This window comes from Charadrius vociferus, unplaced genomic scaffold (assembly GCF_000708025.1).
Source record: "Charadrius vociferus isolate BGI_N301 unplaced genomic scaffold, ASM70802v2 scaffold55, whole genome shotgun sequence".
Classification (NCBI taxonomy): domain Eukaryota; kingdom Metazoa; phylum Chordata; class Aves; order Charadriiformes; family Charadriidae; genus Charadrius; species Charadrius vociferus.
Window position 1 is genome coordinate 3,284,370 of NW_009648444.1, and position 15,476 is coordinate 3,299,845.

The window sequence follows — 15,476 nt, forward strand, 5'->3', positions numbered from 1 at the left end:
ACTTGCTACGATTTAATAGAACCTTTCCCAGAATTTTGTGTTTGAGGGGTTGCATTTTTGGAAAGCTCAATACATTAGAGAGGCAGTGCAACCTAGTTGTCTGTGTAATCTCATTTTCTTTGGGTAACTTGGTATTTTTCACCTGTCAATGCAAAAAGGTTATGCTAAGACAGGCCCAGTCTCATATAACCTTATCCAGCCTACCATCAGAGGCAGCCGAAGAGACATCTTTTTACTAGCCAACCTGAAAAGTGATTTTTAAGGTGTTGTGCTTTCCCCTAATTAGAAAGGTGCATCTCAGTTACTGTTTGCTTAGGAGAGTGTTCTTTTGGTTTGTGCTTGCTTGCTTTCTTTGAGTGTGTGCGTGCATGTGTGTCCCAGTTATGGGGGGGGGAAACCTACAGTGAAACATTCCAGTGTCTTGAAACGTGGTCTGTAACTCAGTCTGACTTTAAATCGAAAGAGATAACATTTTTTTTATATTAGAACGGAAAATTTTTTAGGTTAACTTGCTTCAGAAGTAGTCTGATTTTTCTGAATCTGTAACCTTCAGGGAAACATCAGTTTTGCTGCAACTTTTGACAGGAAAAGCTGCTGAGAACGCAGAATTTCTGGTCAAAATCAAGAGAAATTAATCTGGTTTAAACTGTAGGACACTAAATTCAACTTAGTAACCTGAGTCACAGCATGGGTTTGAGCATCTTCAAACGTTGGTGCTAATCTAGGGGACGTTACAGCATCTTTAACTTCTCAGTGAAGTACTTGGTATGTTGGATTTCTGTATATATTTACAGACTTTGGGTTCTTGGGACACCTTTCTACACTCATAGCTACATAAACAAATTTTGCTCTGTGGATTACAAAAGTGCAGAAAGTTTTGCTTATTGGGAACCCAATTAACAAACAGTAGATACTGCACTCTGACTGGAAGACAGGGACCTTATGGTTTAGGCAGTTCCTTGAAACATCCTATTGAGTAGTTTACTCCTCAAATAACCAAAAATCCATAGTAGAGGATGGCGTTTGCTTTCACTTGTTTGTCTGCAACTTTACATGCTGTATTTCTTTAAAGGTAACACAGCATTTGAAAGTGTGTACTTGGGCAGAAGAGGGCCACGTTTTTCCCTTTGGCTGCTCCACATTGAGTAAAGTGGAACCTTCTAGAAGTTCCCTATGGCTTGCCCCAAGCATGCTTAGCAGTTCCCTGAGAGCAGACACCACCAGAGACAGGACACCCTGTCCTGTCCCCCCCACCCTCCTGCCTGGCTGGAGCCGGGAATCTGCTGTGCTGGAAGATTCCGAAGACAATTCAGAGCAGACACCAAGGGCAGGGTATTGTGTGAAATTCATTGCAATCTAGGAAGCTGATGGGTTTGTAGTTTGAGAGGAATAGAAGACTAGTCATGTCTAGCTTTTGGAATGCGTTTGCACCTGTTTCCCAGGGGGTGTTGTTGGCTCATTTTGTGTTCAAGATTCTGTGACATCTTCTGTCTGCACAGGTGAGCAGTATGGGCCGGCTCGATGGGAAGATCATTCTGCTGTCTGCAGCAGCACAGGGGATTGGACGAGCAGCTGCTATAGTAAGTTGGAAAATGTTTGCTCTCCTGTACCTAAGCGAAGTCTCTAATGCTAGCTTGTCCAATGACACCTGCACCAAACAAGTTCTTGAATTAATAAACCATAGATGAAGCCAGAACTACCCACTGAAAAACTCAGGGAATAATATAGTCACTGTACTGTATCATGCATGCTTTGTGCTGTTTGAATTTCTGAAAGTCTTCAGCTCTGAAGGGTGACGTTAGGCAAGGATAAGGGCAAGATTTAAGAACAATTGCAACTGCTTTTCCAACCATATATGGTTGTACTGTCTGTACCTTTCATTGTTCTGGGAGACGGTAAGAAAGATAGAGGGAATGTTTCCCGTTGTAAGGCTGGATACTACAAAGATCCCCTACAGTTGAGCCAAAATGTTTTATCTGTACTAATAGTTGATGCAACCAAGTCTATGTGATACTAACAGCATAGCTACAACGTTGTTCACAATGAGCAACTCTGAGAAATCCTTTACATGTTTTATTTAATTACTTTGAAACAGAATTCAACATACCTATTAACTTTCTGGTTAACTTTTAATTCCTTTTGACTTGTTCTTCCCCTGCTACTTCCTTCTTCCATAGCAGATAGAGAAACTAGTAGAGCTATCTCCATACCTCCGTAATGTAATCAACAAGCCAGGAAAAGCTCCTGTAAGTAGGATTTCTGCCAGACTAGTTAGTTTCTTATGCATACAGTTAAGAATGCAGAAAACTGCTGATCTTGGCACTCTCTTTAAGACACTCAAAGGAGTAGGTAATTTTCCTGATGATTTCAATTTTTAAGTACTCAACAAGGAACAGAAGGCTGGCATGTTTCATGCCACTGTCTTCTTAAGCTGAACTTGAGACACTTATTTTGAAGATAAGGGGCTCCAGTCTGAGATGTCAGAATACTTTTGACATGGAGGTTACTGTGATTTATCAATAACCACAATGCAGAGAAAGCAGGTTTTGAGGGGAGCATCAAGAACAAAGGAATATCTCTGGTGAAGTATCGAAGTCATGTTTCTTTTAATATTGCTCTATTCCAATGATTTGGATGCAGAGGACTTTCATAAAGTTTATATAGCACCATTCCTTTCTTATGACTCGTGCCTTTACCTGTCAAATCCCGTAACTTCGTTTAAATCCAACAATACAGACAATTCTAGCCCTGTGTTTGTAACATGCTGGCCAGCGCACATGCAGCTAATAAGGGCAATAATAATACCAGTTGTCTTAGTGTGGTTACTGGTCTCATACATTCCTTACTTTAAGCAAAAGATCTTAGTCTGTCTTATATCATCTATAGTTACTTAGTAGTCCCCAGGATGTGTGGTAATTGATGGCCATTACTTCCTGACATGCCCAGAATGAAAAGTGAGAGATCAGTTGCCTTCAGCCAACTTTTATTTCAAGCCAAAAAGGAAATTGGAAGAAAACAGATTTCTGGTGAGATCTGGAATATCTAAATATGAACTGCTTCCATTACTTGTATTCTTCAGGCTTTTGCTAAAGAAGGAGCTCAAGTCATTGCTACAGACATCAATGAGTCTAAGCTGCAAGAGCTGGAGAAATATCCAGGTAAGTGACCTACAGTAGGCATTAATTCAGTTATTGAGAGTTTTGTTATAGACTGGCTGAAATATAATTTGAGGATAGGGCAAACTTCAAAAGGCCAGGGGGGGGGAAAAAAAGGAAAATATCTAGACTATTTCTTCAGATGTTGGCATTGCTTTCTGTGGTATGGAATGGCAGAGATTTAGCATGTAAAATACTGCAACATCAGTATATCAGACAGAATATTATTCTAGGCACGTGGAATAACTGTGAGTTTCTTATGTCACAGAAGCAGTTGTTTTCTGCTTCCCAGAATGGCACCCGTTTCAATTACCTTCTGAGATCACTCACCTAATTGTCAAACGTATCACTCTAAAAGGCATGGAATGCTTTTCTCTGATCACAAGAACCAACATCTAGCAATAAAAAAAAAAAAGGTAGATTTAGCGTCTTGCGTTTTCATGGTCCATACTTACTAACAAATGCATTAAAAGGATAGCTGTCTAGTAGAATTCATATGTCTCCACAAACGCTAGATAAGCCTGTTCTGTTTGTACAGATGCTCAGGCCTGAAAGTTGTTTTCCTACTGCTATCACAGGAACATACTTCAAGGAGCAGGTTTTGCATAGCTGTGTTTCTTAATCATAAGTGACACAAGTGTGTGACATTATATTGAAGACGTATTTTTTCAATCTTGAAATAAAAAATAAGACTTGGAAAATGCTTCCATCTTAATTTGATAGAAGGAAGTGTATTTAACGAATTCCTATTACAGGGTGATAGTCAAATATGCAAAACTGCTTTTTTTTCTGGCACAGCTTTTCGAGTGAACATTGGTCTCTACTGACTGGAGTTCACCACAAGCAGTCCCTTTGTAATTCTTTAGGAACTTTAGGATTTTCCAGTTTCATTCTGAGGGTATTTAGAAAAGTTATGTTATGAACGGTGCATTTCTTTCCCTCTGCTGGTGTGTTCACAAGGAAAGAGGTAATTTTCCATATACTCGGAGCCATTTCCATCCTTTTGACATATGATGAGTTAAGCTATAATTCATCAAGGCTTGGCACATTGTGGTCTTTGAATTTTATCCAGGAGAGGTAATTCCAGTGCTGACGCTAATCACCAGCCTGTCTAATTGCATCGTTATACACAAATCTCTTCAAAAGTGTCTGTATCATCTGACTAAGGCATACAAAGCCTGTTCATGGACTTGACAGTTTGGCATCAAAAGAAACCGGTTTTTCTCCATTTCAAATCAAATTCTGCCATAATTTAGACATCACTCAGATGCTTTACAGACAGCTTTACAGTATTTTGTAGAATCGTGTACGTTGGATGAGACCTCTGGATGCCATTTAGTCCTGCCTACTGCTCAAAGTGGCTCTGGCTACAGCAGGGTGCTCAGGGCTGTATTGAGCCAAGTTCTGAACATTTCCAAGGATGTACTTTCCTCAACAACCTCTGTAGGCCCCTGTTCCAGTGTGACTGCCTTCATGGTTTTAAAATAATAATGATATTTAAAAAAAAAAAAAAAACTCAAAAAACCCCCAAACATTAAAACCCCAACAAAAACCAAACGCATCCTGTATTCATTCAGACTATCCCATGTTCCAACTTCTTTCTGTTGCCTTTCTTCCTTCCACTGTGGGCCTCTGAGAAGTCTGGCTCCATCTTCTCTACAGCTATGAAAAGGTAGTTGTAGACATTGTATGACTGTCTGTCACTAGTTGTGCATGACTAAATTGTGTGAAAAAAAAAAAAAAATATATATATGTATATATATATATACACACACATATATATATATGTTTTGGGGCACAAGTGGTGTGTGCTGCACTAGATGTCCCTTCAGCCTAGATGCAGGCTAAGTTGTGACCAGGCTGCGGCAAAAGGGTGATCAGCAGCCTAACTGTACCCACTGAGAAAACTGACTCCTCCTTTTCCACTCATCCAGATTTCCTTTGGATGAAAAAAATCATGGATTTGAGAAGGAGGCACAGCTCAGTCTTTGCCTGGACGCTCACTCCACGTAAAGCGTATCATGAAGTATGTCTATTCCATAGTAAGGGTTCAGCCTTGATGTGGGTGAGATAAGCCAGTTGAGTTAGGTTACTGGAGGCTACTTAAGTAAAATGGGATAAAATAACATGTAGATTATATCATATCATATTACAGCTCACCTGGAACAGTAACTCTTTTACTTTGTTCTTTTTGCTTCTGGCCAAGGGCTGGCACAGCTGTGGTTGGCCCTGAAGCAGTTCTATTAGAGTTCTGTTAGAGGGGCGGATTCTATTGAAAAGCATTTGGAAGAGTTAAGCCTGACCCTGTTTTGCAGTAATTCTTTCTCAGTCTTTCAGAGAGAACTTCCCTGAACAAAACAGAAGGGTTAGGTGGTTGTTGTGGGATTTATTTTTTTTTTTTATCAGTGGCTTTCTTGAAGGTATGGCACAGGCACAGCCAGTGCTATCAGCACTGACAGTGACAGCTGTCAGAGGGCTGAAATACATATAGTGAAGCTTATAGTGAAAAGCAATATGTTTCCAGGCCTCTTTTGTTTGACTATAAACAAATAATTGCAAAAACATAAGCAGCATATTTTTGAACTAGCCTTTGTGATAGATGCCATCGATTTGTTACACTTCCTCTTCATTTCTATTATCATGGCTATGACATCATTCCAACTTATGTAAGTTTTTTGGCTTATGCAAAATCATTTTCTCATTAAGTAAATGGTATAAAGCTGATTCATCATATCCTCAACGACACATGGATAGATGGCATGTAATGTGATTGTGAGTATACGCAACACATATAACTAGTTTCAAGTAGTTATTATTCTATAATAGTGACCATGAAAACTTATTATGATTATACAGGCTCTGTTATTCTTCAGTTTGAGAGCACCGTGGAATTCAAATTTATTGGAACAGTTTTTATGGTAAATGATATTAGCTCATCTGCTTGTGTGGTGCTGTATGACAATCAAATCAGTTGATCTTTTTTTAATTCCCTTCTGAAATTTTAAATAGCATGCCATGCTGTCTGTTGCTGTCCTGATTTAACTATTGCACTAATTTAATCATTAAGTGTAGCTCTCGCTCAGTGAGTCTCCATGTCATGGTGAACCACCGAGAGGGAACTGTTCCTGGCAAGCCACTGACTTGACTCATAGATGCAGTCCTCAGCACTTCAGAAAAATAAACTGCTGATCCTTAGCCAAATACACTGAAATGAATACCATGTTTTTCTAGGCATTCAAATACGAGTTCTGGATGTCACCAACAAGGAGCAGATAGAAAATTTGGCCAAGGAGATTGAAAGGATTGATGTCCTCTGTAACATTGCAGGGTAATCAGTTTCTATCCCATTTCTTTTTCCAGTTTTCCCTATCCTCCAGAAGTAGTTTCTTTTACTTAAGTGCATTTTGTTTCTTTTTTTTTTTCCATGCATTTTATATCTTTAATACAAACTTTCATGTGTTTTCATCAACACTGAACTTTGTGTGTGTAGCTGTGTTACCCAGGCCAAGATAGAATGGCTCTGGAATTTGTTTTCCCTACTCTATGGGTGCCCTATACCGATGGCTTTGGCCCTCCTGGCACAACAGTGAGTGAAGCTGATGGTCTGCCAGTGCTCTCTCTTCTTTAGTTTCCCTATTACCAAACATTTCTTTGCATATATCAGATCTGTCTTGTCTCCTTGATCCTCATCAGAAGAAATACACTGTCGCTTGCCTTCTTGTCCCTCCTTTTCAAGGATGGAAGTGTTAGCTATTACAAAGTAACAATGGAAAAATATGCATTAAAAAGTCATAGAAATGTAAGTCACAGACAGTGATTCACTTCATGCACTTATTCTAGGTTTGTTCATCATGGAACCATTCTGGAGTGTGAAGAGCAAGACTGGAACTTTACTATGAACCTCAATGTTCGCAGCATGTATCTAATGATCAAGACGTTCCTTCCTAAGGCAAGGCTTCGTTGCTTGTGATTTTTAGTCTCTGCTGTATGTTGAAGTGTGAGAGGTTTAAGTTGTTGCCACTGTGACAGCATGGGGTTTGAGATAAAAAGCCAAGCATGCTGCTTTGTGTACAGGAGGCCCTTAGATTATAGCAATCCTACTCTAAAACATTCTCTGCATTGTGTAATCCTTCAAGTAGACAGTCTTATCTAAAGCATATGGTAGAGAAGATGAATTCAGGGTTTTTGCCTGATAATATAATTTGTAACTAAAATCCTTCAAACGCAGAGCAGCGAGGGAGCCATTGCAATGCAGTGCTACCGTGTTATAGCATAGCACACAGCTGCACAATACCACTGCTACAAAATATTTATAAAATATGTTTACTAGTATGAATTTTACGCAAATCTGGAAACTATCTTGTGAAGCAATTCAGTGCCACTGATGCCAACATGCTGGTTATACTAGAAAAACAATCCAATTAGACAGTGTAGCAGCTGAGGGATACTTGTTTGAGGTAGTGACTAGCTTCAGGACTACCAAAATTTGCAGACTGAATAAGGTGTTTGTATTCCTGTAAATACAAAGGTCAGAAGTGGAAACTGTGACCATGACTGGATGATGACTCTTCTTTTCAGTGTTGTCCCAGTCCTTTTCGTTTGCTTTTTTTTTCCTCAGCTGATCTTCATTTTGAAAGGTTCTTTATAACAACTTCAGGCATCTCAAGTTTTGAGATGCCTAAAAAGATTAAAACTTAAAGAAATCTAGCTACAATTCAAAGATACTAGAGAACTGTGTTTTAGTCTTCTCCAAGCAGTGAAGTGCACTAGTGCATTGATAGATGGTACAAACAGATGTCTATGTAGAGTAACTTACTGTGATGACAAGAAGACAATGATTCAGAGGTGGCTATCTAGGAAAAAAATCCTCTCTTGTCATAATCTTCACCCGTGAGATGACTTAGAAGAACCTGTTGAGAATTTCAGATTCTGCTTTACTACTTCAGTCAATAGATCAAAAAGAGATAAGCGCCTCTTTATGCCAATTAAGCTTTGTTGCCCTGCGTATCAACTGCATGTAGGGCTGTTCTTTGGATTGTTATGGGCTGTTACGGGCTGACAAAATAGTTTGCATTTGAATGACATAAATGTTCTTTTGCAGATGCTCAAACAGAAATCTGGAAATATTATAAATATGTCTTCTGTGGCATCCAGCATTAAAGGTCAGTAGCTTGCTAGAGAGCTCCTTATATAAATCTTTAAAATGACGGGAATGCAAAATATATATTGCACAACATTGAATTTAGAGGACACTGCCAATCCTGCGGAGAGAAGCAATTAAAAAAGAAAGTGAACACATCAGCTTGTACATACACAGAAAGACACAGATGGGAAATTGCAGAAACACTAAGATCCTTGCCTTTGAGCTTTTGAATCTGTCCTGAGTGGCTTTTAGCATCCTTTTTACCGGTTTGTATTAATTACAAAGGAATTACTTCCAGTAATATCTTGCTTCTTATGTTCATCAGAGCAACAATGAAGAAATGAGTTACGTAAGCGCTACAGCTGTGCTTCCCAAGGAAACCTGATAGTGACTAACAGATGGGTCTCTGCTGTTCCTAAATCTTTGTTTGGCTTGTTAACTTTTCTAGACTGCTCCCAAACTTACACTATCGAAAGATCGTGTGCTTTGCTCTGGTGTATGCCTGAGTAGAATTCTGGCAGTCAGCATTCTAGGTAGCCCGGCCTTACGGAGAGGCTACAGGTGCTACAGCAAATGCTGGAGTCCAGAAGCAGGTGCATATTGAACAAACTTGTATCTCTTTTCTTTCTTTTTTTTTTTTTCTAAATGTGTTTCTGTGCTCCTTTCACACTGACCTCCTGTTAGGAGTTGTGAACAGATGCGTATATAGTACTTCAAAGGCAGCGGTTATTGGTCTAACAAAGTCTGTGGCTGCTGATTTCATTGAACAAGGCATCAGATGCAACTGCATATGTCCTGGTAAGTATTCTTACATTATTTTGTAAACTAGGAGCAGAAACAAGAAGGCCTGATTTAATTTGATGTTATTACCGAAGAATAGACTTGCAAGTGGCAACTAAAGTTACCAGCAATCAAGAAGAACAGGACATGCTTGAAACACTTCTGAGATTTAAAATAGAAAAGCTGTTACTTTTATAGTAAAGCTGTATGCTTAGTCTGTTAACCCAGCACGTGCACATTATATGTGAATTATTTTCAAAGACCTATTTTAAAAGTACTAAATCTAATTCTTAAAAGTCTTGCCTTTTATTGAAATTGAGTCCTATGCTATGTTGATAGTTTTGCAGTCTTTCTCTTGAATCATATTATGAAGTTACACATAACTTAAGACAGACAAATAGAACCAATGAACTGCATTTTTTTGTCACGACTGTTGATGCAGTTGATTTTTAACACTGAATTTAAAATTTTACTTAGGAACTGTTGACACACCATCTTTACAGGAAAGAATCCAAGCCCGGCCTAACCCAGAACAGGTGAGAAAGCAGTTTATTAGTGTGATCATGTGCATACATATATTTACCTCCCTTGAAAAAAAAAAAAAAAAGTAGCACTTCCGCACAGATTCAAGATTGTCTTCTATTTCAGCGTATCACAGTAGTGTCTCTTTTTGATAGTTTGGTCAGTTTGTACTCAAGACAGAAGTCTTAAAACGTCTCAGAAGGATAGTCTTGCTTAGTGAATACAGAGGGTCTGTCATCTGTGGAAGTATTTGCAACCATTGGTTACAGTATCTAGAGCAAAAGCGGAAGACACTTTCTACTTTGGTATGTGGCAGCCACAAACTACTGCAAAACCATGACAGGAAGGGCATTCTGGCCTATGCATTTCAAAATTATTTGGGATCCTTAACCATACTGACTAGAAAACTGTGAGCGTTCATTTGAAGGGCCTGGGGGGGAGTATCTACCACCAAAGGAAGAAAGACTGATGTTGGCTTTGTTCTAGAACCAGAGACTTAGGTCCAGTCTCCTAGTATTTTTCAACCTGGAATTCATACCACTGTTAATCTTGCAATTTCTTTTCCTAGCGTAAATTCCCTGTCGGGTGTACTAAAGGAAGTTATGACTCGTGGCCCGTTTCCAGTATTGCTTTGTACACATCAGACTAATCAGATTAAAATAATTGTTTTGGGGTGTTTATACACCAGATGCTCTTGTGTATTTAGGCGTTGAAAGACTTTCTAGCCAGACAGAAGACTGGTAGAATGGCTACTGCTGAAGAAGTGGCCCATCTCTTTGTGTACTTGGCCTCTGATGAAGTAAGTATGGACCAATAAAATTTCCTGTAACAGAATCCCATGCTACTTTGCTGCATCACAATAGAGAGAATTTGTTTTAGGAGGATTTATATTGTCTTTGAGCTGGATTATTACAAAAATTAAACTATGATCTTCTACTGACTTCAATCTACAACACAAAAAGTACTCTGAATGTTGCCAGTGATTGTTAAGGCATTATGTATTTGGTATCATAGTCTGGTGGTTTCGTGTCATCTGAGCAAATTGACTGACCCCACATCATCCTGAATGATGGGAGAAATGGGCTTGTCTGCTTTCCCAAGTTTGCACCACGGCTAGATCATGTTTTAAGGAGGTAGAATTGGTCATCATCAACTACCTTTATTATTCCAGAGAAAATATTTGTGTAGAACTGCTGGTGGTTTTAGCAAAAAAGGGCTAATGCTCAGAGTGAACCTACCCTTTCAGCAGAAGGAAAACAATAGGCTCACTGAGGTTGTTATAGACCAAACTCTTAATGACCACTGCAAATACCACCAACACTAATGAGCACACAACAAGGTTATTTCGGATGCCATGAATTTACTATGAATCTAAATTTGGACTGGATTCCTCTGGACTTGTCCAGCAGTCCTACTGGGTGTAACAGAATACTTTAATGGAATTAATTCAGTCTTAATGTTGCTATCTATCAGTAATCTGTTTCTCATTTTCATCTTAGTTTCGGTGTTTCTGTAAAGCTACTGATTTATTTTTTTTTTTCCAGCCTGGTTATAGAGTTTTCAGCCATGTGTATACAGAATTCCAGTTTTCCAGTATATTCCAGTATGCTTCAGTACTGGCATACAGGGAAGAATGTCAACAGCTCAGTTGCTTACCTCACTTTCTGCACCATCTAAATTTTCAGTTAGGTCCTCTTATAATTATTGTCTGACCTGGTCAGATTCTGCTCAGCTGAAGAAAGCTAGTAACATCATACTATGAGGTATTATTCCTGCAGGTGAGATACCTGAAGTCTATCTTATGTGAATTTGTACACTCAAGGTGCATTCTCATCTTAAGGCCTCTAATAATACTTTTACTACACTCCCCTGAGTTAGCTGAAAGACTTCCATTTCTAAGTTTGTTTATATTCTACTCATTCTGAAATTTTTGTAAAACAAAGTGTTTGTATAAATAGAAAGCATTTTTTTTTTTAATTTAAAGAAGTAGTCTTTCCCTGTACCTAGTAGCCATGAAAAATTAGTTAAAACTATTGTTACTTTTTCTGTAATTTCAGTCTGCCTATGTGACTGGTAATGAACTAATCATTGACGGAGGATGGAGCTTGTGATTGACCCTACCTGCAAATGGAAATTCATACTATGGAAGGCAAACAGTGAGGATCATCTTTCTCAGTTAAGATCGCCTGCAAAGATTTAGATCACTCACCTGCTGTCTTTTAGAACAAATTTGGTAGTTTTTTACTGCTGTATGATCTCTTTCTAGATTGATCTTACTGATTCACTTTTCCCTAAATAAAAACATAGTTCACGTGGCTTCACTTTATGGTAACTCCGAAGACATGAAAGAAAAGCAATTTAACACTTGAGATTTCAGAGGGCGAAGAATATTATATAAGGTACACAATCAGCATGAAAGGAATTAATACTATCTTCATGCTCATCCTGCGAAGGATGGAAGTTAAACATTCACAATTAGATTTCCTACTAGCATTGACAGACTATCTAGAGAAAATGGAATGACTACTATTAAATCAGCCAAAAGGATCCTAAACTAACTGCAGTTTAAACAGAAGAAAGCAGAAATAATAGGAAATTTGAAGATTTGAAGCTCTGAATCATTTTGTTACTGGTAATAGGTGTTTCTATATTAGAGAACGTGCCAGTTGCAAATTGTACTTGAAAGCACATTCTGCTCTGCAAAGTACTTTAAGTTCTTTCTGCTCTCTACTATCATTAGCAAAATGTTTTAGAACTGTAATAGCTGCAGAAAAACAGTCTGAATTGTTGAAAAGAATATGTTCCAAGCCTGACAACACTTACAGATCCAAAGTGGGCAGTGCAAGACAGTCAAACACTGTAGATATGTGGTGTATGGGCACATGAAACTTCCTGTGCATGTAGTAAAGAGTCAGTGTACATGCACAGCTGGCTTGTGCAACTGCAATGTCCCTTTTCCAGATCCTGGGCAAGTTAGGCTGTCAGAATCTGGAAAAACAGTTGATCGGCACAAAAGGCAGGGCAACAAATTACCATTGGAAGCAGTAGGATTGGCCACTTTCTGTGGTTTGTTAGTTGTTTTTGTTTGTTTAAGCGCATAATGATTATAGACACTGCCTTCATGAAGCAGAAGTGATGGAGAGGAGCCTGCTCTAATGGTTGCTAAGACTAAAGCTTATAGCGTGGAGACAGCATAGAGAATCGCATGTACTTCTACAATCAGTTAGAAAATGAGTACATGAACTAGTACAAAAGAGGTCCTAGTGGCAGAAATAGAGGACAGAACTGTTTCATTAATGGTATAGATCCCTCCTAAAATGGTCTTGGGAGTATCATTACTTTTTTTTTTTTTTACCCTTCTACATACAGAAGGTATTATGCAAGGACGTCACTCTCGTAGGCATGGATGGGGCCGTATGTGGGAGAAATATTCCTAAATACACAGGTGGATCTTTATGAATAGGCTTGACCACTGGCACACAAGCAAAAGGAGTGGATTTTGCCAGTCTAGGTGGAGCCAATATATTCCTCTTCAAAATGGTGTACTAATATTGGACAAATATTGCCAAATCTGCATGCTAGGTGCTAGTTTTTATTGTGATACAGTACACGGTAGCCATGATTAATGAATCAGAAACCTATTATTGTAAAGTCTCATACTCTGAAAAAAAAAAAAAAACATAGGTGCTGACCCAGAAATCTAAGGCAATGAATAGCCTGAATTCCAAAACTATTTGTTTCGCTAAAATACTGCTGAATTTGACATGAATGACGTGGGCTGACTGCCTATAAATATGGTAACGTTAAAAAAAAAAAAAAAAAATTGCACACAGCTCCATTTATCTAGTTTGTGAATGAAGCTGTATGCAACTTCATATATATTAAATACATATATACGTGGGGGAGGAATTAAAGAATAAATTCTGAGTATGAGTGATCAATAATCAGAAAGCACAGGGGGAAAGTGGTACAGTATTTTGTTTGTGTTTCTGTAACAACAAGTGCCATGCTTTTAAAATTATTGCTTAGGCTTTTCAATATTAGCTGAAGCAGTAGTATTAATTACTTGATTTCAAAGATAATGGCACATGTCTAGTTAAGATGGGGCTTCTTAATTGCAAAAGTTACTTTTACTTACAATTTTAAAATGAGAAAGTATTGTGGATGTTGGCTTCGTCAGGCTCACTATGGGTTTAACTTTTACCTTTAATCATGGTTGGAGCATTCTGATCTTGTGTGGTTAGTTTATGGGGGTTTGAGTATCCAGTACTTCAATAAAGTGTCCTGGCAGCCAAGCAGGATCAAGTTGGGGCAGAAATCCAAAGTCATCCAAAACGGCTCCACCAATGTTGACTGACAAAGTCAAATGTTAAACGTTCAGGCTGATCGGATACTGTTTCAGTGCTTTCAGAGTCTAATATGAAGGCCAAAGTCCGTCCTCTGTATTAGGTGTAGAAGGCTTACCTTGAAAAGAGAATCTCTGCACTGCAGTAACATGGGAAACTTAAACTGTGTATTCTGAAAATATACTTAAGAATCTTAGAGAAAAATCATTATGCATATCGAACTATATTAGTTAACAGTTCTAAGCTCACTGGTGACTGTAATAGATGCTACTCAAATGGGTGGTTGTCAAAGCACTCCTGCAAGAAAAGGAGATACCATCTGCTTTCTACATTGCACTAAAACCACAGAGATATGGATTTTTCAGTGGCAGTCTGAAAAGCTGGTGGACCAAAAAAAAAAAAAGTATCAGAGGAGATTATCTCTTGCCTTATTAGCAATGCTTTTCATGTGTGTTAACAGCTACAATTCTGAAATGTGTCTTAATACCTAGGGCTTTCCCAGCAGACTTGCTGGAATTATTAAAGGAGAATGCTTCTTAATGCTCTTGTGACCTCTTAATTCTCTGGTCTGTTTTTAATGGAACTCGGTAATTCTGTTTCTTTTCCTTCCACTCCAGTGATAACAGAAGGAGGAGTTACTTGACTTTTCAGATTCTAGGTCAAACCTTTCCCTTATGTGGGTGGGGAAGAAACTTCCCCGATTCAGAGTCCTTCTGGAAAATTTAATCTGAGCAAAAAAACAGTGCTTTTTTTTTTTTTTTGTAGCAAGCTTAATTCTGTGTAATGCTACTAGGAGCAAAGTAGCACTGTGTTGCATTTGAATCTACTTTCACATGTACCCGCTGTAGTTGGTAAAATGAGGTTGAGAGAGGAGGTCTGTCTCATTCCGTCTTGTGCACTTACAGATGAGGTGGACACACACTTGTTTCTTCTTTAAGAAGTAGAAAAGTCTTGATGGGAATACCACATATATGCAATTTATTATTTTTTTTTATTATTTATTCTCCTGCCTGACGCAATGCAATTCTTCTGCATGCATCCAGAGCAGAATCAGCCAGAGATCCTTATCATTTCTTTGCACCTAACCTCCAACTGCAGTGCTGCAGTCGGGGTAAGAGGATTGTGCGTAGCTTCCCACGGCCGCGGGGAAGGCAGGGTATAGAGCAACCTTTTTAACGTGTGCAGGTTACAGTGAAATGACATGGGAAGCGGAGGGCTGGCTATGCGAGACGCACAAATCTACTCATCTTCCTGGATGCTGTGGGCTCAGGGCCGGTCCATTGCTCCAACCCATCTGAAACCCGTTCGACAGCTCGGATACGGCCGTGCCCCCCCATCGTCCTGCCGCCTGCCCGGCGGGGACGGACTCACGGTGCCAAGAGATGGGAAGGCATCCGGGAAGCCCTTTCGGTCTTCCCGAGCTGCGGCCTGAGGGTTTTTGCTGCCGGCCTAGCGAAGCTGTGGCTTTGGAGGGAGGGACCGCGGCATCAGCGGCGCCAGCGGGGGAGGAGGAGCCAGGGGTGGCAGGGG

General features: G+C 39.2%; 1 protein-coding gene across 1 annotated transcript; it reads left to right on the top strand.

Moving 5' to 3' along the window:
- The first annotated feature begins 1,505 nt into the window (after window positions 1-1,505).
- On the top strand, window positions 1,506-11,865 carry BDH2 (3-hydroxybutyrate dehydrogenase, type 2). The gene is made up of 9 exons (XM_009885504.1): window positions 1,506-1,580; window positions 3,080-3,158; window positions 6,387-6,483; window positions 6,996-7,104; window positions 8,257-8,317; window positions 8,983-9,096; window positions 9,556-9,614; window positions 10,307-10,399; window positions 11,658-11,865. The coding sequence occupies exons 1-9, from the start codon at window positions 1,509-1,511 to the stop codon at window positions 11,709-11,711; spliced, it is 738 nt and encodes a 245-aa protein (XP_009883806.1). The 5' UTR covers window positions 1,506-1,508; the 3' UTR covers window positions 11,712-11,865.
- The last annotated feature ends 3,611 nt before the right edge of the window (window positions 11,866-15,476 follow it).

What these genes read in the sequence shown, in the direction of transcription:
- BDH2 (XM_009885504.1), top strand. Translation starts at nt 1,509, where the DNA reads ATGGGCCGGCTCGATGGGAAGATCATTCTGCTGTCTGCAGCAGCACAG. An exon ending in CCCGGCCTAACCCAGAACAG is followed by an intron (nt 9,615 to 10,306) that starts GTGAGAAAGCAG and finishes TTGTGTATTTAG; the next exon opens with GCGTTGAAAGACTTTCTAGC. An exon ending in TGTACTTGGCCTCTGATGAA is followed by an intron (nt 10,400 to 11,657) that starts GTAAGTATGGAC and finishes CTGTAATTTCAG; the next exon opens with TCTGCCTATGTGACTGGTAA.